The 14,892-nt window shown below is 43.4% G+C and overlaps 1 protein-coding gene across 4 annotated transcripts in view; it reads left to right on the top strand.

Annotated features, from left to right (window-relative positions):
• The window catches only part of mtm1 (myotubularin 1), a 229,157-nt gene that overhangs the window by 194,564 nt on the left and 19,701 nt on the right, over positions 1–14,892 (top strand). For all 4 annotated transcript variants that reach the window (XR_014619568.1, XM_084312600.1, XM_084312598.1 and 1 more), the window contains 3 exons: positions 2,553–2,738; positions 10,901–11,083; positions 14,588–14,743. Coding sequence is in view for 3 of the 4 variants with exons in the window: in XM_084312600.1 (XP_084168726.1) it covers positions 2,553–2,738; positions 10,901–11,083; positions 14,588–14,743 (525 nt within the window). In the remaining variant the exon portion in view is untranslated. The remainder of the gene's footprint in view (positions 1–2,552; positions 2,739–10,900; positions 11,084–14,587; positions 14,744–14,892) is intronic.

Consider the following 14,892-nt stretch of genomic DNA (forward strand, 5'->3'; position numbering starts at 1 on the left):
ATGTTATCATTATGGGATGTAGATTTACCCGGTCCATCTCCAGCTTGTATAATGGTATATACGTCCAAATCATGTTGTTTATCGAGTTATTGGCAATCGATCGCTATGTAGTGTGTCGAGATCGAGTCCCGGGACCTATTAGCGAGTGCCCGGAAGTAATACGGCCGTCCAGCACAACCTCTACGGCACTTCCTGTTAAGCGATTGCGCCGATCGGCCACCAGATGGCGCTCCTGAACCGCCAGAGAGCTCAGTGGGTCCTCCTGGTGGATCTCAGGCCAGCGGAGGGGACATATGAATCCGATCCCAGATTTTTGAAATATTGATATTAAAGACGCTCTAAAGCATCTTCGGCAACTTGAGCATGGCCGGGAATGACGTGTTTAAGCGTTTCCCGGCACCCAAAGTGTTAAACGGATCTTTTTCAAGTTCCAAATTTTAATACTCTTATCAACATGCGAGTCAACAAATGCTTGCTTTATGCAGCCATTTAACACAAAAGGATGACCCTCATGCATTGCAAATTTGCATCAAATTCAAAACAGAGTGATGCACAAAATAACTTAAAATAAAATTATAATTTAAAACAATGAATAATGTGGATGAAACAATAGGGCATAGGTGTCAAACTCATGGCCCGCGGGCCAAATGTGGCCCGCCACGTCATTTGATGTGGCCCCCCAAGAGCTCTGGATTTTTTTTTTTTTTTTAACGTTAATCTTGGGTTAAAAAATAGCGGCGTTAAAATAATTGTGGGTTAATGCGTTAATAAAGCTTTAACTTTGACAGCCTTAGTTATTACACATTCTTACACATACATGTATGTTGAACATCTGAGGTATTGATGAAGTAACAAAGGAAAAAAGCCAAAAGCACTTACTCCTCAGACATTCTTTGACAATTTTACAGCCCAAAATACAAAAAAGATCCAGGCGGAATAGGTAACAAAGGGTTGAAGAAATATTGTCTGAACTGTCGGATGCAAGCTGGCTGTGTGACATAACCGAGCATCTCGCTCAATTGAATAAGAAGCTGTAGGGACGCAAACAATTCCCACCCAAAACTTGACCAATATAGTTGTGAACTGAGACAACCCTTATTTTGTTATTTTTGAGTACAGTTACAGTTGTGTGTTCATGCAGACACATAATAGCAATTTCATTACGAATTGAAAATGGGGGACCCTGATGTAAACAAGTCGAAAGTCTTTCTCTGGTCTGCATCCCCTTAACAATTGTGTGTATTGAGCTGTACTGTACTGTACCCATTCTGCAATCTGTTAATTAAAGTTAATTAAACTATCTTCCATTAGTTGGATGTATGGCCTCTGCAAGGTTGTGTGCAGCCATTTGTTTTTGTAACATCTGCTACATCTGTCCCACGTGTTCTTTGCAGCTCAGTTGTTAGTTCTGCCCCTCTTGACTGTGACAAAAAGGTTTTGAACAAACTTAATGTCATAGCTTGTATTTGATGATATTCTTCTTTGTTATTTACTTGAATGGTTTGATCATTGATTGATGGAGTAATATGTATGAGTTCTGATAAACTACAATTATTTGTTAAAATAACATAAGCTAACATATATTTCTACATCTATGCAAATGCATATGCAATATGTATAACTTGAATAAGTAATAAATACAGAAACAACATGTTTAACAATATGTAAATGAGTAGCTACATTTATTTTACATTACATTAACATTTATACGGTCTTTGGCCCTTTGAGGGCAACCATAATGCTGATGTGGCCCTCTGTGAAAATGAGTTTGACACCCCTGCAATAGGGGAACGAAAACGTTAGGAACTTGTTACATTCACCCACAAGGGCTGAGTAATCACACACCCCCCCTCTCTCTCTCTCTCATATACACACTCTCCCAGCTCTTTCTCTCTTGCCCCTTCCTCATCTCTCACACCCCTCTCTCTCTATATATCTCACATACACACATACACACACACACACACACACACACACTTCAGAAACAAACATAGTATCAATGAGAGCATCAATAATACACCTGAGTGAAGTCTAGTAAAAAATAAAAAAGTTAACTTGCCAAGTCATGCCTGATGTTGCCTTGCACAAAAGAATGATTCCAGTCTCTTTCACACAGTGAGGCATACAGTTTATTAATTGAACAATGGGTATCGGATCGGTACTCTGTATCGGCCGATACCCAAAGCCCAGTTATCGGTATCAGGACTGAAAAAGTCGGATCGGTGCATCCCTACTAACGATCTAAACGATCAATCCATGCTAGATATGTAAAAGATGAAAGACTCACACTCGCAGCCATGCTGATTTGGCAAAATGACATCCAGCCGTTTTTGTTTGAAACAACTTTTACTCAGGGGGAGTGCCATGGTTTCTCCATAGAGCCCCGTTGTATTCTTTTAGCGCAGCAGCTCGCACAGGTCCGGGGGGTCACGTGACTCAGTTGGTATTGCTGATTGGCTCGAACACGGTATGTTTGTAAACGGTGAACAGGTCTATACCCTTGTTTTACGGAAAGCCCTGGACCCTCTCTCCTGTCTCTCCTCCGTCTCCAGGTGCTCTCCTGGATCCACCGGGAGAACCAGGCAGTGATCACGCGCTGCAGCCAGCCCCTGGTGGGCATGTCCGGCAAGAGGAACAAGGACGACGAGCGCTACCTGGACCTGGTGCGGGAGGCCAACGGCACCCCCAAGCTCACCATCTACGACGCGCGGCCCAACGTCAACGCCGTCGCCAACAAGGTCAGGAGGAGGAGAAGAGATTTTAAAGTGTTTTAATCGGAGGTCATAGGTGATGATATGTGTTGGAGATGTTGATGGATGACTGGATGATCTGCCGTACACTTGATTCTCAAATAAAAGAAGATGACGCATTAAAAGCTGTGGTGAAAATGGAACAGTCCGTGTCTCCTAAGTGGGCGGAGCTTTTTACCTGAATACCATCATTAACACTGAGGTCGCTGGACAAGTCTTGAGTAAACTTGTTTTGTGTTAGATCTACAAGTCAGAAAAACATCAATAAATACCTTTTCTCCATTAGCCATGTTCAGCCTGGCCGGGGCGAGCCATGGTCTAGCATCACGGTACGGTTGGGTTTGTCTGTCCATTGCATTTCTTGTAAACTCTGGTTGCTGGGCAACTTTTCAAAATTCACACCACCAACTGTGGTGCACGAGCTGAACCGTGATGTTGATGATGCAACAGTCCCAGCCAGGTCTGGCCAGGTTGTGAGAGGTCGGGTCCAGCCGGGCTCCAGACAGGTTTGACCAGGTTTTAAAGACAATGGAGATGCTCACTGTGTGCTAAACCCTGGCTAGTGGAGACGAGGCGTTAGTGGCTGAATGTGCAGAACACCTTCAGCCACGGTCTCAATGTTTACCTCCATTTCTATGGTAAAAAGAGCCACATTGGGACAAAAACAAAACCTCCTGTCACCCGTCATTAGGGTGAATGGAGCCTGTGCTCTCGTCTCCGAAGCCTATGCCACGCTTTGTGAAGCGCACTACAGGAAGTGAGAACGACTAGGTTAGTCTCTGACTTCTAGAACCCTGCTCACAACTGGGGGCGACCACTGTTGGAGGTGGAGCAGGTAATCCGGAGGTTCCCGGTTCGATTCCCGTTCCTCCGGGGCAGCGCGTCGAAGTGTCCTTGAGCAAGACACTTAACCCCTACAGGGCTGTACAGTGTGACATATATGTTGCACGTGCTATGAAAAAATCAGTCTGTGTGATGAATGAATTTATTGCGTAGCACCTGTGCGATAGCCTGTGTGTGAAAAAAATAAAGTGTGTGTGAAGTGAATCCATGAGCCACGCTATTCTACTTGGTATTTATAGTCTAAAGACCATGTCCCCGTCTGCGTAGAGTCCATACATCCAACACCAAATCCCATAATTCCTAGCAAACAATCTAAATGAAACTCTGTGACGATGAAAATGAATGTGGCCTATTGCATCGCCAAAGAAGAACTTCCTTTCAATACGTTTAAGCCGCTAATTTTGCTCTGCAAGAAGAACCACCGCATTTCCACAGCATTTCACTGTAATGGGTTCCCACGGTACCTGGAAAACATGGAAAACATGGAATACATTTTTTCATTTTCCAGGTATGGAAAGGCATGGAAACTGAGCAAAAGTGAACACTAACATGGAAATAGAAACAGTTGTCCTGGAAAATTGTATTGGATGATGTGTAAAATAGTAATAAAATGAAACTATTGAGCACAAAATTAAGATGAGTTTATAAAAACCCTTTTACATGTGAACAGCTTTTACTGTAGATAGAAATGGATGGCATCCTATATGGTATATTGGATGTTGGAATTTGATGCAGGCAACTTGGTGATATGGACTTTAAAAGTATAGTTTTGGATTGGTGGACTTCAGGAATAATAACGTTACTCGCGATCTCAATAGAAGGGTCAAATACATGCATTTCCCAGCCAACACGGGAGCCTTGACATCTACAGTGAAACTTCTTATGCAAGTTTATCCTCAAATGTAAGTACTGTAGCTGTGTTTTAACTGTGTGGTAAACCTGGGTTTATCAACGTTAGTTAGTAAGCAGTGCAATCTTGCTAACTAGCTAGCAACTTGAGTTTGTTTTGAATTTGGATTGTGTTAACACTTCGACGACCGTTCGGCGCCGTCTAATATGGTGCTAGAGGACCAAGGTTTGTCAACAAACCGATGTGTCTTTGTAGAGCTATATCTATACTTTATAGTATTGCTATCTGTCCATTCTCATTGTCACTTTCGTCTCATATATTTTCTGGGAAGCTAGTTATGGCGCCAAAGGCTACTAATGTTATATTCAACAGCATTTCTGTTGTATATATGCTAATGAAATAAAACAAACTGCTTATGATCCGGACTATTCCAGAGCATCTATGGATGAAATGGGGGGCGGCGGGGGACGCCGATTAGTATTATTGATTACCAATAGAGTGTCCGTGCAAGTAGCCACATTCACAGATCGATTGCTTGCGTTGCACAGCAAGCTCCAATCCGGCTATAATTTAGGTGAAAAGGGTCTTACCGTCAGGACGTGTGATAGCCGGCAGCATTTCCCTGTTATCGATCGGCATCTGGTAGATCGATATGTCCATTGGCTGATCATAAATCCACTTATTCCAGGCTGAAATCTGCGCTTCGAAACATGATCAACGGTGCAGGCTCTTTGTTTGGGATCAGGCTAATATGAAACGCCCCTAGACTGTAAAAGATTTTTTTTCCCCATTCGCCCACAATGATACTGCAGTGGAGCGATGGCGCCCCTAAGAGGATCTGGCCGGTATTGCATGCTCGCGTTTCCACAGAGGCGGGTAGATCTGCAGAGTCGGTCGGCGATCTCGATCCGGTTATTAATATGGAATAAAACAATAACAACTGGCCACGGCTATATACGTGCCTCTGGTCCACAACGCATGGCACCGAAACACGTATATCTCTCTCACTTTGTCGAGGGCGGAGCTCAGCTCTTCCTGAATGAACAGAAAGCAGGCAGGTCGGCACGTTGTCACACCAGCTGTATTCGAGCGCCCCCGCTGGTCATTGTTACCATTAACCATGGCCAAACGGCCCCCAAACAGTGGTTCCAGGACTAATCCTGGCTGTATCTGTACGTGGACGGTCCTTAAAGTGTTAATGAATAGTTTTTCATCTAAATAATAATAATAATAATAAATCAAATTTATATAGCGCCTTTCATAGAACCCAAGGTCGCTTTACAATCAGGACAAAAAATAGGGCAAGGAAAGTAGGGGGGGAGGGGGAAGCTTGTTGCATTATTTCATGCATTGATATTATCAATAAGACATAATCTCTAAGCATTTACAATGTAGACTTGACTGGCACATCTTTTAAATCAAGTAAGTAGTCAGGTGTCCTAGGGGGTTGTGTGTGTGTGAGGGGAGGGCGGCGCGGATGGGGGCGGAAAGCTTCAGGGACCTATAGATCATCACTTAATATGGTACCTGGAAAATCAGGAGGTAGCATGGAAAAAAATTTCAAGGCAAGCGTGGGAACCCTGATGCCCTGGTATGTATGTAAGGAATAAACTTTTTTTTAAATAAAATGTACAAAAGAATAATAATTACGGGGGGGCATGCCCCCGGACCCCCCTAGAGGGTTGGAGGTTCAACCCCCATAGTCTCTGAAAATCCTGTGGGAAACACTGACTCACAAGCGTAATGAAACACAGATAAGTGCATGCAATAGCAACTGAACATTTTGAAATGGAAAGCCAACGAACAAGCTGATCGGGCAACAGGAACTAGAGCACAGCCATGCATTAGGTGAGCCCACTATTGGGATGTTTTTCAATACTTAAATACTGTCTACTTAAATTTCCCTCCAGGGATCAATAAAGTATCTATCTAATAACGAGACAATATGCAAATAAGGTAATACTAATAATTGTCACGGTTCCCTGTATATGAAATTGGCTTGCAATTTACTGTTGGTAAAATCACTGTTTATTTCTTGTTTTGCATAGTATTACATTCCTCTTCTATAATCAAAGTCCCACCGTAAGAGCTATGGCCTCATGCGGGTCCATTAAACCTTTTTGATTAGAGTCTTTCCTTCGATCTAAGTTGAACTGAACATTACACTGTCAAAAGCGCAAAACGTAAAAACGGTTGCGTCACAACACGGCGACACGGTTTTCAAAATAAAGGTCACATATTCACATATCGTAGTAGGCCTCTATCAATTCTTATAATAAAAGTCCCTGATATACATAAACATTAATTGACATAGATCTCTATAAACCTCCCAACACATTGATCACTTTAGGCACACACTGAAACCAGTAACATCACGCATATGAAGCAGGTAATTACCCATACAAATAATTAGGGATGCACCGAATGGGAAATTCTTGGCCGAAACCGATACCGAAAATAGAAAACAGTTGGCCGAAAACCGAAAGGCCGAAAATGATTCATAGAATAGAATTTTTTTTTACCAATGTTGTGGAACATTATGATTATGGAAAAATATATGATTATGGCTAAACTTAACTTAAATAATAAATAATCACTATTATGGGTCCATAAAACATTTATTCAGCACTTCTGAATGCATACAGTACATTAATTCCATCTTTTCTCTGGCTGCGCAGCGGACATCTGTGCTCTACTGAGCGCACCTTTCTAGTCCCCAGCTGAATGTGCTTGCTTGACTCGGCACAGTAGACGCGCGACAGACAGACAGCGTCAATGTGAGAAACACAATCCCCCCCCTCGCTCTGAATAATATGCATATTAGATCACTCAGTGATTAACCGCGACGGGCATATAGTAAATAAGGATATAAAAGCATGTTAAAGACTCATTTATTGAACGCGTTGCGTGCAGAGTTTACATAGAAACAGCGTGACTCCCGACAGCGCGACATCATCACAACAACACACGTTAGGTTACAGGTTGTTTCTGTTTCGGTGACATATTTTCGGTGAAAAAACTCTTTCGGCCGAAAGCCGAAAGGCCATTTTTGGCCATTTTCGTCCGAAAGTTTTCGGCCACCGAAATTTCGGTGCATCCCTACAAATAATAAACCTTTCATGGGGTTATTTACAATAATAATATTTCATTTAATTTATAAAGCACTTTTCATTGTGAAACAAAGGTATGCAGAGTTCCTTGTACTCCTGATTAATGCAATGGTGTGTGTGTGTGTGATGATCTCATTCAAGGAGTACTACAAGCGCGCACACACACAGACACACAGTGTGTTGTTTTTGTTCCATTAGTGATTTACACACTCTCAATAAAAAAACATTGTATGACGAATTTAAACAGATTTGCACTGCTAATTTGAAGCGTAACATATTGATGTATTGTATACACTTGTTATGTCCCTGCAATTTACCATTATGGGCAAATAAAGAGAACATGTTTGTCTGAAAACATTTCTTGTTAAGGTTTGGATTTGGTGTGCCCTGTATGCAAGAATCATGTACTTTGCCAGTCACATACCTATTAAATATTAATAGGTATGTGACTGGCCAAGGACATTATTCGGGCTTAAATTTTAAGCCCGGAGCCCTATTTTCTGAAAATCCGCCTAAAATACATACCTAAGTAAATGGAATATTGCTCCACTTCTACAAGGTAGAAATATTGTGTCTATTACTAGGCTTGCTTAAATTGTGAAGGAGAATATGAATTATGATTTTTCTTTGCATCCTTGACGGTGAATAACACCATGCAAAAAATTAACAGACATGAGATCATGTGTACAAAAGATCTAAGGAAATTAATAAAGGGAAGATGATTAAACAGAAGGTTTTGTAGATGCAGTACTGAATTCTCCCATCTGGACCAATGCTATTTGAAATATTATTATAGAATATAGAATAGCAGGTCTATAAATTACCTTATTATAGCCAATTCGCACATTTATGGATTGGGCCAAATCTTCTCTTTCAAATGGCCAAGTTCAATTTGGATTTAGTATCACCAGGCGTGCATGAAGAATGAAATCTACTGTAGGTTTTTCATTCTTGCAAGAGCTCTGCCATTTTGAAACGGATTTCAAATCGGATGGTTGCTAAATTCTCAAAATAGGGGAGACAAACTAACTGCACTCCAATATATGCCAATAACGTTCAGTTTTGCTGTATATAATCCTGAGTAATAAGAGAATAAAAATAATTCATAAGCAAGTATTTTGTTTGAAGGGAGCTAGAAGCCTTTGGGAAGTGTAGTTTTGAAAAATTCCAACGCTCATTGAAAGCTCTGGATGTCCTCTTCTCAAAATTACTCAAATGACTACAATTCAGCAACGGTCGCTTTTTCAAAATGGCAGAATTTCGCGATCACAACACCACATTTCAAAAACTAAAATCTCACTAATAACACTTTAACCTATTGGTAAACAAACATATTGATGAAAATATACATTATAACTGCTGTTGTGACATGGTTATGATGTTTATTCTTGAATATGTAAAAGAAAAATCATTATGTCAGACAGTCAGGAGAGCTTGATTTATGACGTGATGTCATTTTGGGACCGGTACCGGTCCCGTCGGGTGGAAGAGGTTAAGTGATGAACTGCACTATGTGTTGTTGTTTTTAGAGATTTTAGATCCGTTTTATCCTCGTGCTACAAGATTTTGGCCTGTGCTACAAAACTATCAACCTCTGTAGCACCAGTGCTATGTGCAAAAAAAGTTAACGTACAGCCCTGCCCTAATTGCTCCTAATGAGCAGGTTGGCACCTTGCATGGTCGTCGCCGCCGTCGTTGTGTGAGTGAATGGGTAAAATGTGAGGAACAAATTGTAAAGCGCTTTGAATAAAATCGCTATATAAATGCAACCTAAGGTTTTTAGGCACTAGGCAGCTGACTTTTATATTTCCTTCTGTTAGCCAAGGCCCTGGGTGATATGGAGGAAATTAATATCTCAATAATCGGAAGGATTCTTTTCCCCCTCATGATATCAATGCACTGGATCTGCCTGAACCCCCTCGCTTTCGTCATCTGCGATGTCCCAACATGGATTCTTATAACCAGCAACATTCTCAAACAGGATCAAACAGACAATGTTTATTCTCTCGTCCTCTGTAGGGTCTTGCTAGTTGTCTCCTTGGTTGTTTTCTGGTGAATGAAGAAGGACCCGAGGTAGAGTGTAGTAAAAACTACAACCAGGACTGAGCACAACAGCATGTGTTTTGGTGTAGTGTTGGACACGTAGGCCCCCTCTCACACGCAAGCCCAGGAATGGATCCACTCAAATTACTAACACTACCGTCAATTAAGTGTAAAATGCTTGTCCACCGTTTAATTTGAGGTGTGTCGCAATTAAGTGGTTTGTATTTAACAAACACCGCCTTGTAAGCAATGCACACATGGGTTTTCTGGTTGCATTCCCCTCTGAGACTAGATCCCAGTTCCCAGTTGTTGCTCTCTAGCCCAACATTAGCACTTCCATAGACTTGACAGTCTGTTCGGTAGACCGCCATTACCGTCTCCTCCAGAGTCGGACAAGGAGATGGATACCAATTTCCTCTCTGTGCGTTCAGTGGAAAACTATCCGGCCGCAGGCTAGCCTAGCACAAACTAATGGAAGCAGATACGGACCACTAGTCTAGCTTAAAACTCCAGGAGAGGTGTTTTTGGCCAACAGCTCGGCTATCGATCTTCTTGTCGGACTCTGGAGAAGACTGTAAGCATTATTTCCCATAATGTTGGCATGTTCCTTTTAAGCAGCGTTCACATTGACTGGCCAAAGCAGGAGTGACCTAGTGTATATTTGCTTCTACGAGTACCTCACAAGCATAGGGAATGCTGCAGTACACATCATTCTTGCCAGGGTTCTCTCTGGCAGCATAGCAACAGTTGCTGATTGGCCCTCTTGCTATGTAGCGCTTAGCAATAATCCCTCTTGTGTTTTCAATGCCAATGGTCTGATCGCTGCCATAAACCAATGTGTTTATGTTGGGCTGGGGCTGTTTGACAATGAAGGAAAATGATGTCAATGATAAAAGGTGTTTGTGGTACGAATCTGCTTACTGTTTCGTAGCCCTGAGTTTCTCCCCCTTCAAGTTTTTTTTGTTTGTTTTTCATTCCGTCTCATTACATAGTGGATCACGTCCCGATAGCCGTGATCCATGTAAACGCTCCGATATAGAAAAATCAACGAGGACTTTTCATCTCGTTTCTTCCACATCTCCCCCGACGACGAGTGATGTCATCCGTACGTACAGTACAGTGCCAAAAAACCAAGTCATTAAAACAACTAGGAAGATCTGTGGGCAGAATGAAAACCACTTGCAGGAAGGAGGGGGACCGATTCAGGGGCCGACCGTTTTGTAGCTTCCTTACCGGGCCGTGACCCATGACCTCTGGGGCGTCTGACCGTCCTTCACCCCGTCCCCCTCCTCTCTCACCCCCAGGCCACCGGAGGAGGCTACGAGGGAGACGAGTACCAGAACGCGGAGCTGGTCTTCCTGGACATCCACAACATCCACGTCATGAGGGAGTCCCTGAAGAAGCTGAAGGACATCGTCTACCCCAACGTGGAGGAGTCCCACTGGCTGTCCAGCCTGGAGTCCACCCACTGGCTCGAGCACATCAAGGTAGGTGGGGAGGGGGGGTGTGTGTGTGTGTGTGTGTGGGTGTGGGTGTGGGTGTGGGTGTGTGTGTGTGGGTGGGTGGGTGGCAACATAGAGGGATCTCATCGTCTGCCCGCCCGTCCGTCCTTCGGTTTCCTCGGGAACCGTCGATCCGATCGACTTCACACTCAGCGGCTGTATGACCGAGGACCCGATGGAGAGCAGCGCTGTGTCAAATGTGGAGTTGCCTGGATGAGCGGTTCTGGAGAACGCTGCGAGCGGCGATACCAGGGAGGCCAAGTAATCGGCCCGTTCCGAACGAGCACGTTTTGAACAGGCGGCACCGCACTAGTAATATTTAAAGGTAGAATTTGTAGCAACACTTTGTTTATATGTTTTTGTTTTGGTCTGCTGTGTTGGTTGGGAGTTGAGTGGGGATGGGGGAGGGCTTGTGTATTGACTTAGACATTCCACTGTATGTTATCCCTACTTGCTCCAGTTAATGTCAGACTCTCACTACGGACGCTGTAAACCAGGGGTCTCAAACTCAATTTACCTGGGATCCGCTGGAGGTAGAGTCTGGGTGAGGCTGGGCCGCATCAAATATTCCACAAAAAAAGGGTTTCAAGTAGGGATGTCCGATATTATCGGCCGATATCGGCAGTAAAATGTGATATCGGAAAATATCGGTATCGGTAAAAAGAAAGAAAAAGAATTTTTCTTTTTCTTTTTTACATTTATTTAACCTTTATTTACCCAGGCAAGCAAGTAAGAACCAATTCTTATTTTATTTATTGTCAAAAGTATGCATGTTGGTTTAATTCAACAACAAGAGATATGTAATTTTAACTTTTTTAATGATCATATTTTGCACAGATAATGCTTACATTTAGAAAGCCTTTTGAATGCATCCAGTGAAATTATTAGTTACCTGAAATTATTCTGTTTTTTTGGGGGGAAACCCTGCATATATCGGTTGATATCGGTATCGGAAATTAAGAGTTGGACAATATCGGAAAAAAGCCAATATCGAGCATCCCTAGTTTCAAGTATTCAAAAAAAAAGTACAACTGATCCAATCTTCTCAATCTTTAGCAATAACATTTCAGAACATGAATGGTTCTTCAGAACATAGGCTTCTCAGTGGTGTCAGTGGACTGAGGACTCATCCACAGCTATGGAAATGCACTGTGCATTTTTTTTTATTCTATCACAAAGCTGTTTAATCAAATCACCAGCCAGTATTTCAGTTATTCTCGTTGCTGTGCGATCTGAGGGGGATTTGCTTTTGCTTGCCTTCAAACATGGTCTCCATCACTCAGTCATACATTATTTTCAAATTGCCACCCTTCACAAGAGCTACCGTTTCTTGGCATATCACATTGGTTTGGTGCTGGGACTCAGGATGAACGCATATTTTTTAGTCCATTCACCGTTGAATTGCAGTCGACTTTTCTTTTACTGACCATCTTTGAAAATGCCATATTTTTCTGCTGCCTGCCTGCTGGCGAAACTAGGCTAGTAGCTACATTTATCTCACGGAGATAAAACTGGGAGCGAGTTTACTGTAGATGCGCTGTCAACTGACTCGGACTGAAAGAGAGAGACGACTTGCATTCTGTGAAGACCCGCCCTACTCCCCTACTCTGCATCTGATTCACAGACTGTGGGTGAGGGGGAAAAACGCTGACGGGATGCTGAATGTGATTGGACCAGACCCGTACACAGACACAGACACAGACGGTGGCAGTGCAGCCGGACATGCAGAGCACTGCTCGCAGAGGAGATAGCGAGGATGCATTTGCCTTCCACTTTACTTGATATCACTCCGGAATCACGTTTCAACCAAGTCACTAACATAACGTTGCTGTCATGAGCCTGCGCTATGGTAGCCTACAAGTGATAAAATAAATAAAACTTCCAACTCTCGCGCAACGACTCGGCAAACAGTAGCGCGCGGGCCGCATTAACACTAAACTTTGTCAAGTTGTATCTTTGTTTGAGCTCTGTGCAGGAGAAAAGGTCTCACTTTGTTTGACCTCTGTGCAAGAGAAACGGTGTCTTTGTTTGAGCTCTGTGCAGGAGAAAAGGTGTCTTTGTTTGAGCTCTGTGCAGGAGAAAAGGTGTCTTTGTTTGAGCTCTGTGCAGGAGAAACGGTGTCTTTGTTTGAGCTCTGTGCAGGAGAAAAGGTGTCTTTGTTTGAGCTCTGTGCAGGAGAAAAGGTGTCTTTGTTTGAGCTCTGTGCAGGAGAAACTGTGTCTTTGTTTGAGCTCTGTGCAGGAGAAAAGGTGTCTTTGTTTGAGCTCTGTGCAGGAGAAAAGGTGTCTTTGTTTGAGCTCTGTGCAGGAGAAACGGTGTCTTTGTTTGAGCTCTGTGCAGGAGAAAAGGTGTCTTTGTTTGAGCTCTGTGCAGGAGAAAAGGTGTCTTTGTTTGAGCTCTGTGCAGGAGAAACTGTGTCTTTGTTTGAGCTCTGTGCAGGAGAAAAGGTGTCTTTGTTTGAGCTCTGTGCAGGAGAAAAGGTGTCTTTGTTTGAGCTCTGTGCAGGAGAAAAGGTGTCTTTGTTTGAGCTCTGTGCAGGAGAAAAGGTGTCTTTGTTTGAGCTCTGTGCAGGAGAAACTGTGTCTTTGTTTGAGCTCTGTGCAGGAGAAAAGGTGTCTTTGTTTGAGCTCTGTGCAGGAGAAAAGGTGTCTTTGTTTGAGCTCTGTGCAGGAGAAAAGGTGTCTTTGATTGAGCTCTGTGCAGGAGGAAATGTGTCACTTTGTTTGAGCTCTGTGCAGGAGGAAATGTGTCACTTTGTTTGACCTCTGTGCAGGAGAAACTGTGTCTTTGTTTGACCTCTGTGCAGGAGGAAATGTGTCGCTTTGTTTGAGCTCTGTGCCGGAGAATAGGTGTCACTGAAGTCATTTGACAAGTAGGAATAAAGGTAGACGTTTGTAGTTCTTCAGCCTATCACAATTCTTCTCTGACAACTTTTGCTTCCTTTCATTTATTTAATTATTTATAATTCATTTATTTTAATAATACAATTTTAAATGTATGGGAAATAATTCGGGCGTATTTTACACCTTACTTTCTAAATACACCCAATGGTGGCACCCTGTTGTGATGAAATGTAACACACACACACACACACACACCTGTGCCCTGTTCTGTATACTGTATGTCTCTACTCCTCTCTCCTCTTCTCCTCTTGCTGCCGTTATCAGGGCACACACAACACTTTAATGTCCTGCATCCTCTAATCTTTTCCTAGCTGGTTCTGTTTAGGCCTTCTGTCATGTGGTTCTGTTGGTTCTCCACCCCATTTATAAAACAAATCTATTCTCTCTTTCGCTCTCCCTCTCCCTCCCTCCTCTCTTTCTCCCTCCCTCTCCTCCCTCCCTCCCCCCTCTCTCTCGCTCTCGCCCTCTCCCTCTCTCTCTCTCCTCCCTCCCTCCACCCTCTCTCTCCCTCTCCCTCCCTCCCCTCTCTCTCTCCCTCTCTCCCTCCCTCCCTCTCTTTCCCTCTCCCTCCCTCCCCCCCCCCCAGCTGGTGCTATCAGGAGCCATCCAGGTAGCAGATAAGATCTCCAGTGGTAACTCGGTGGTGGTCCACTGCAGCGACGGCTGGGACCGCACCGCTCAGCTCAGCTCCCTGGCCATGCTGATGCTGGACAGTCACTATCGCACCCTGAGAGGCTTCCAGGTGAGAGAGAGAGAGAGAGAGAGAGAGAGAGAGAGAGAGAGAGAGAGAGAGAGAGAGAGAGAGAGAGAGAGAGAGAGAGAGAGAGAGAGAGAGAGAGAGAGAGAGAGAGAGAGAGAGGAGAGAGAGAGAGAGAGAGAGAGAGAGAGAGA

This window comes from Notolepis coatsorum (genome assembly GCF_963971535.1).
Source record: "Notolepis coatsorum genome assembly, chromosome: 4".
NCBI classification, from domain to species: Eukaryota; Metazoa; Chordata; class Actinopteri; order Aulopiformes; family Paralepididae; genus Notolepis; species Notolepis coatsorum.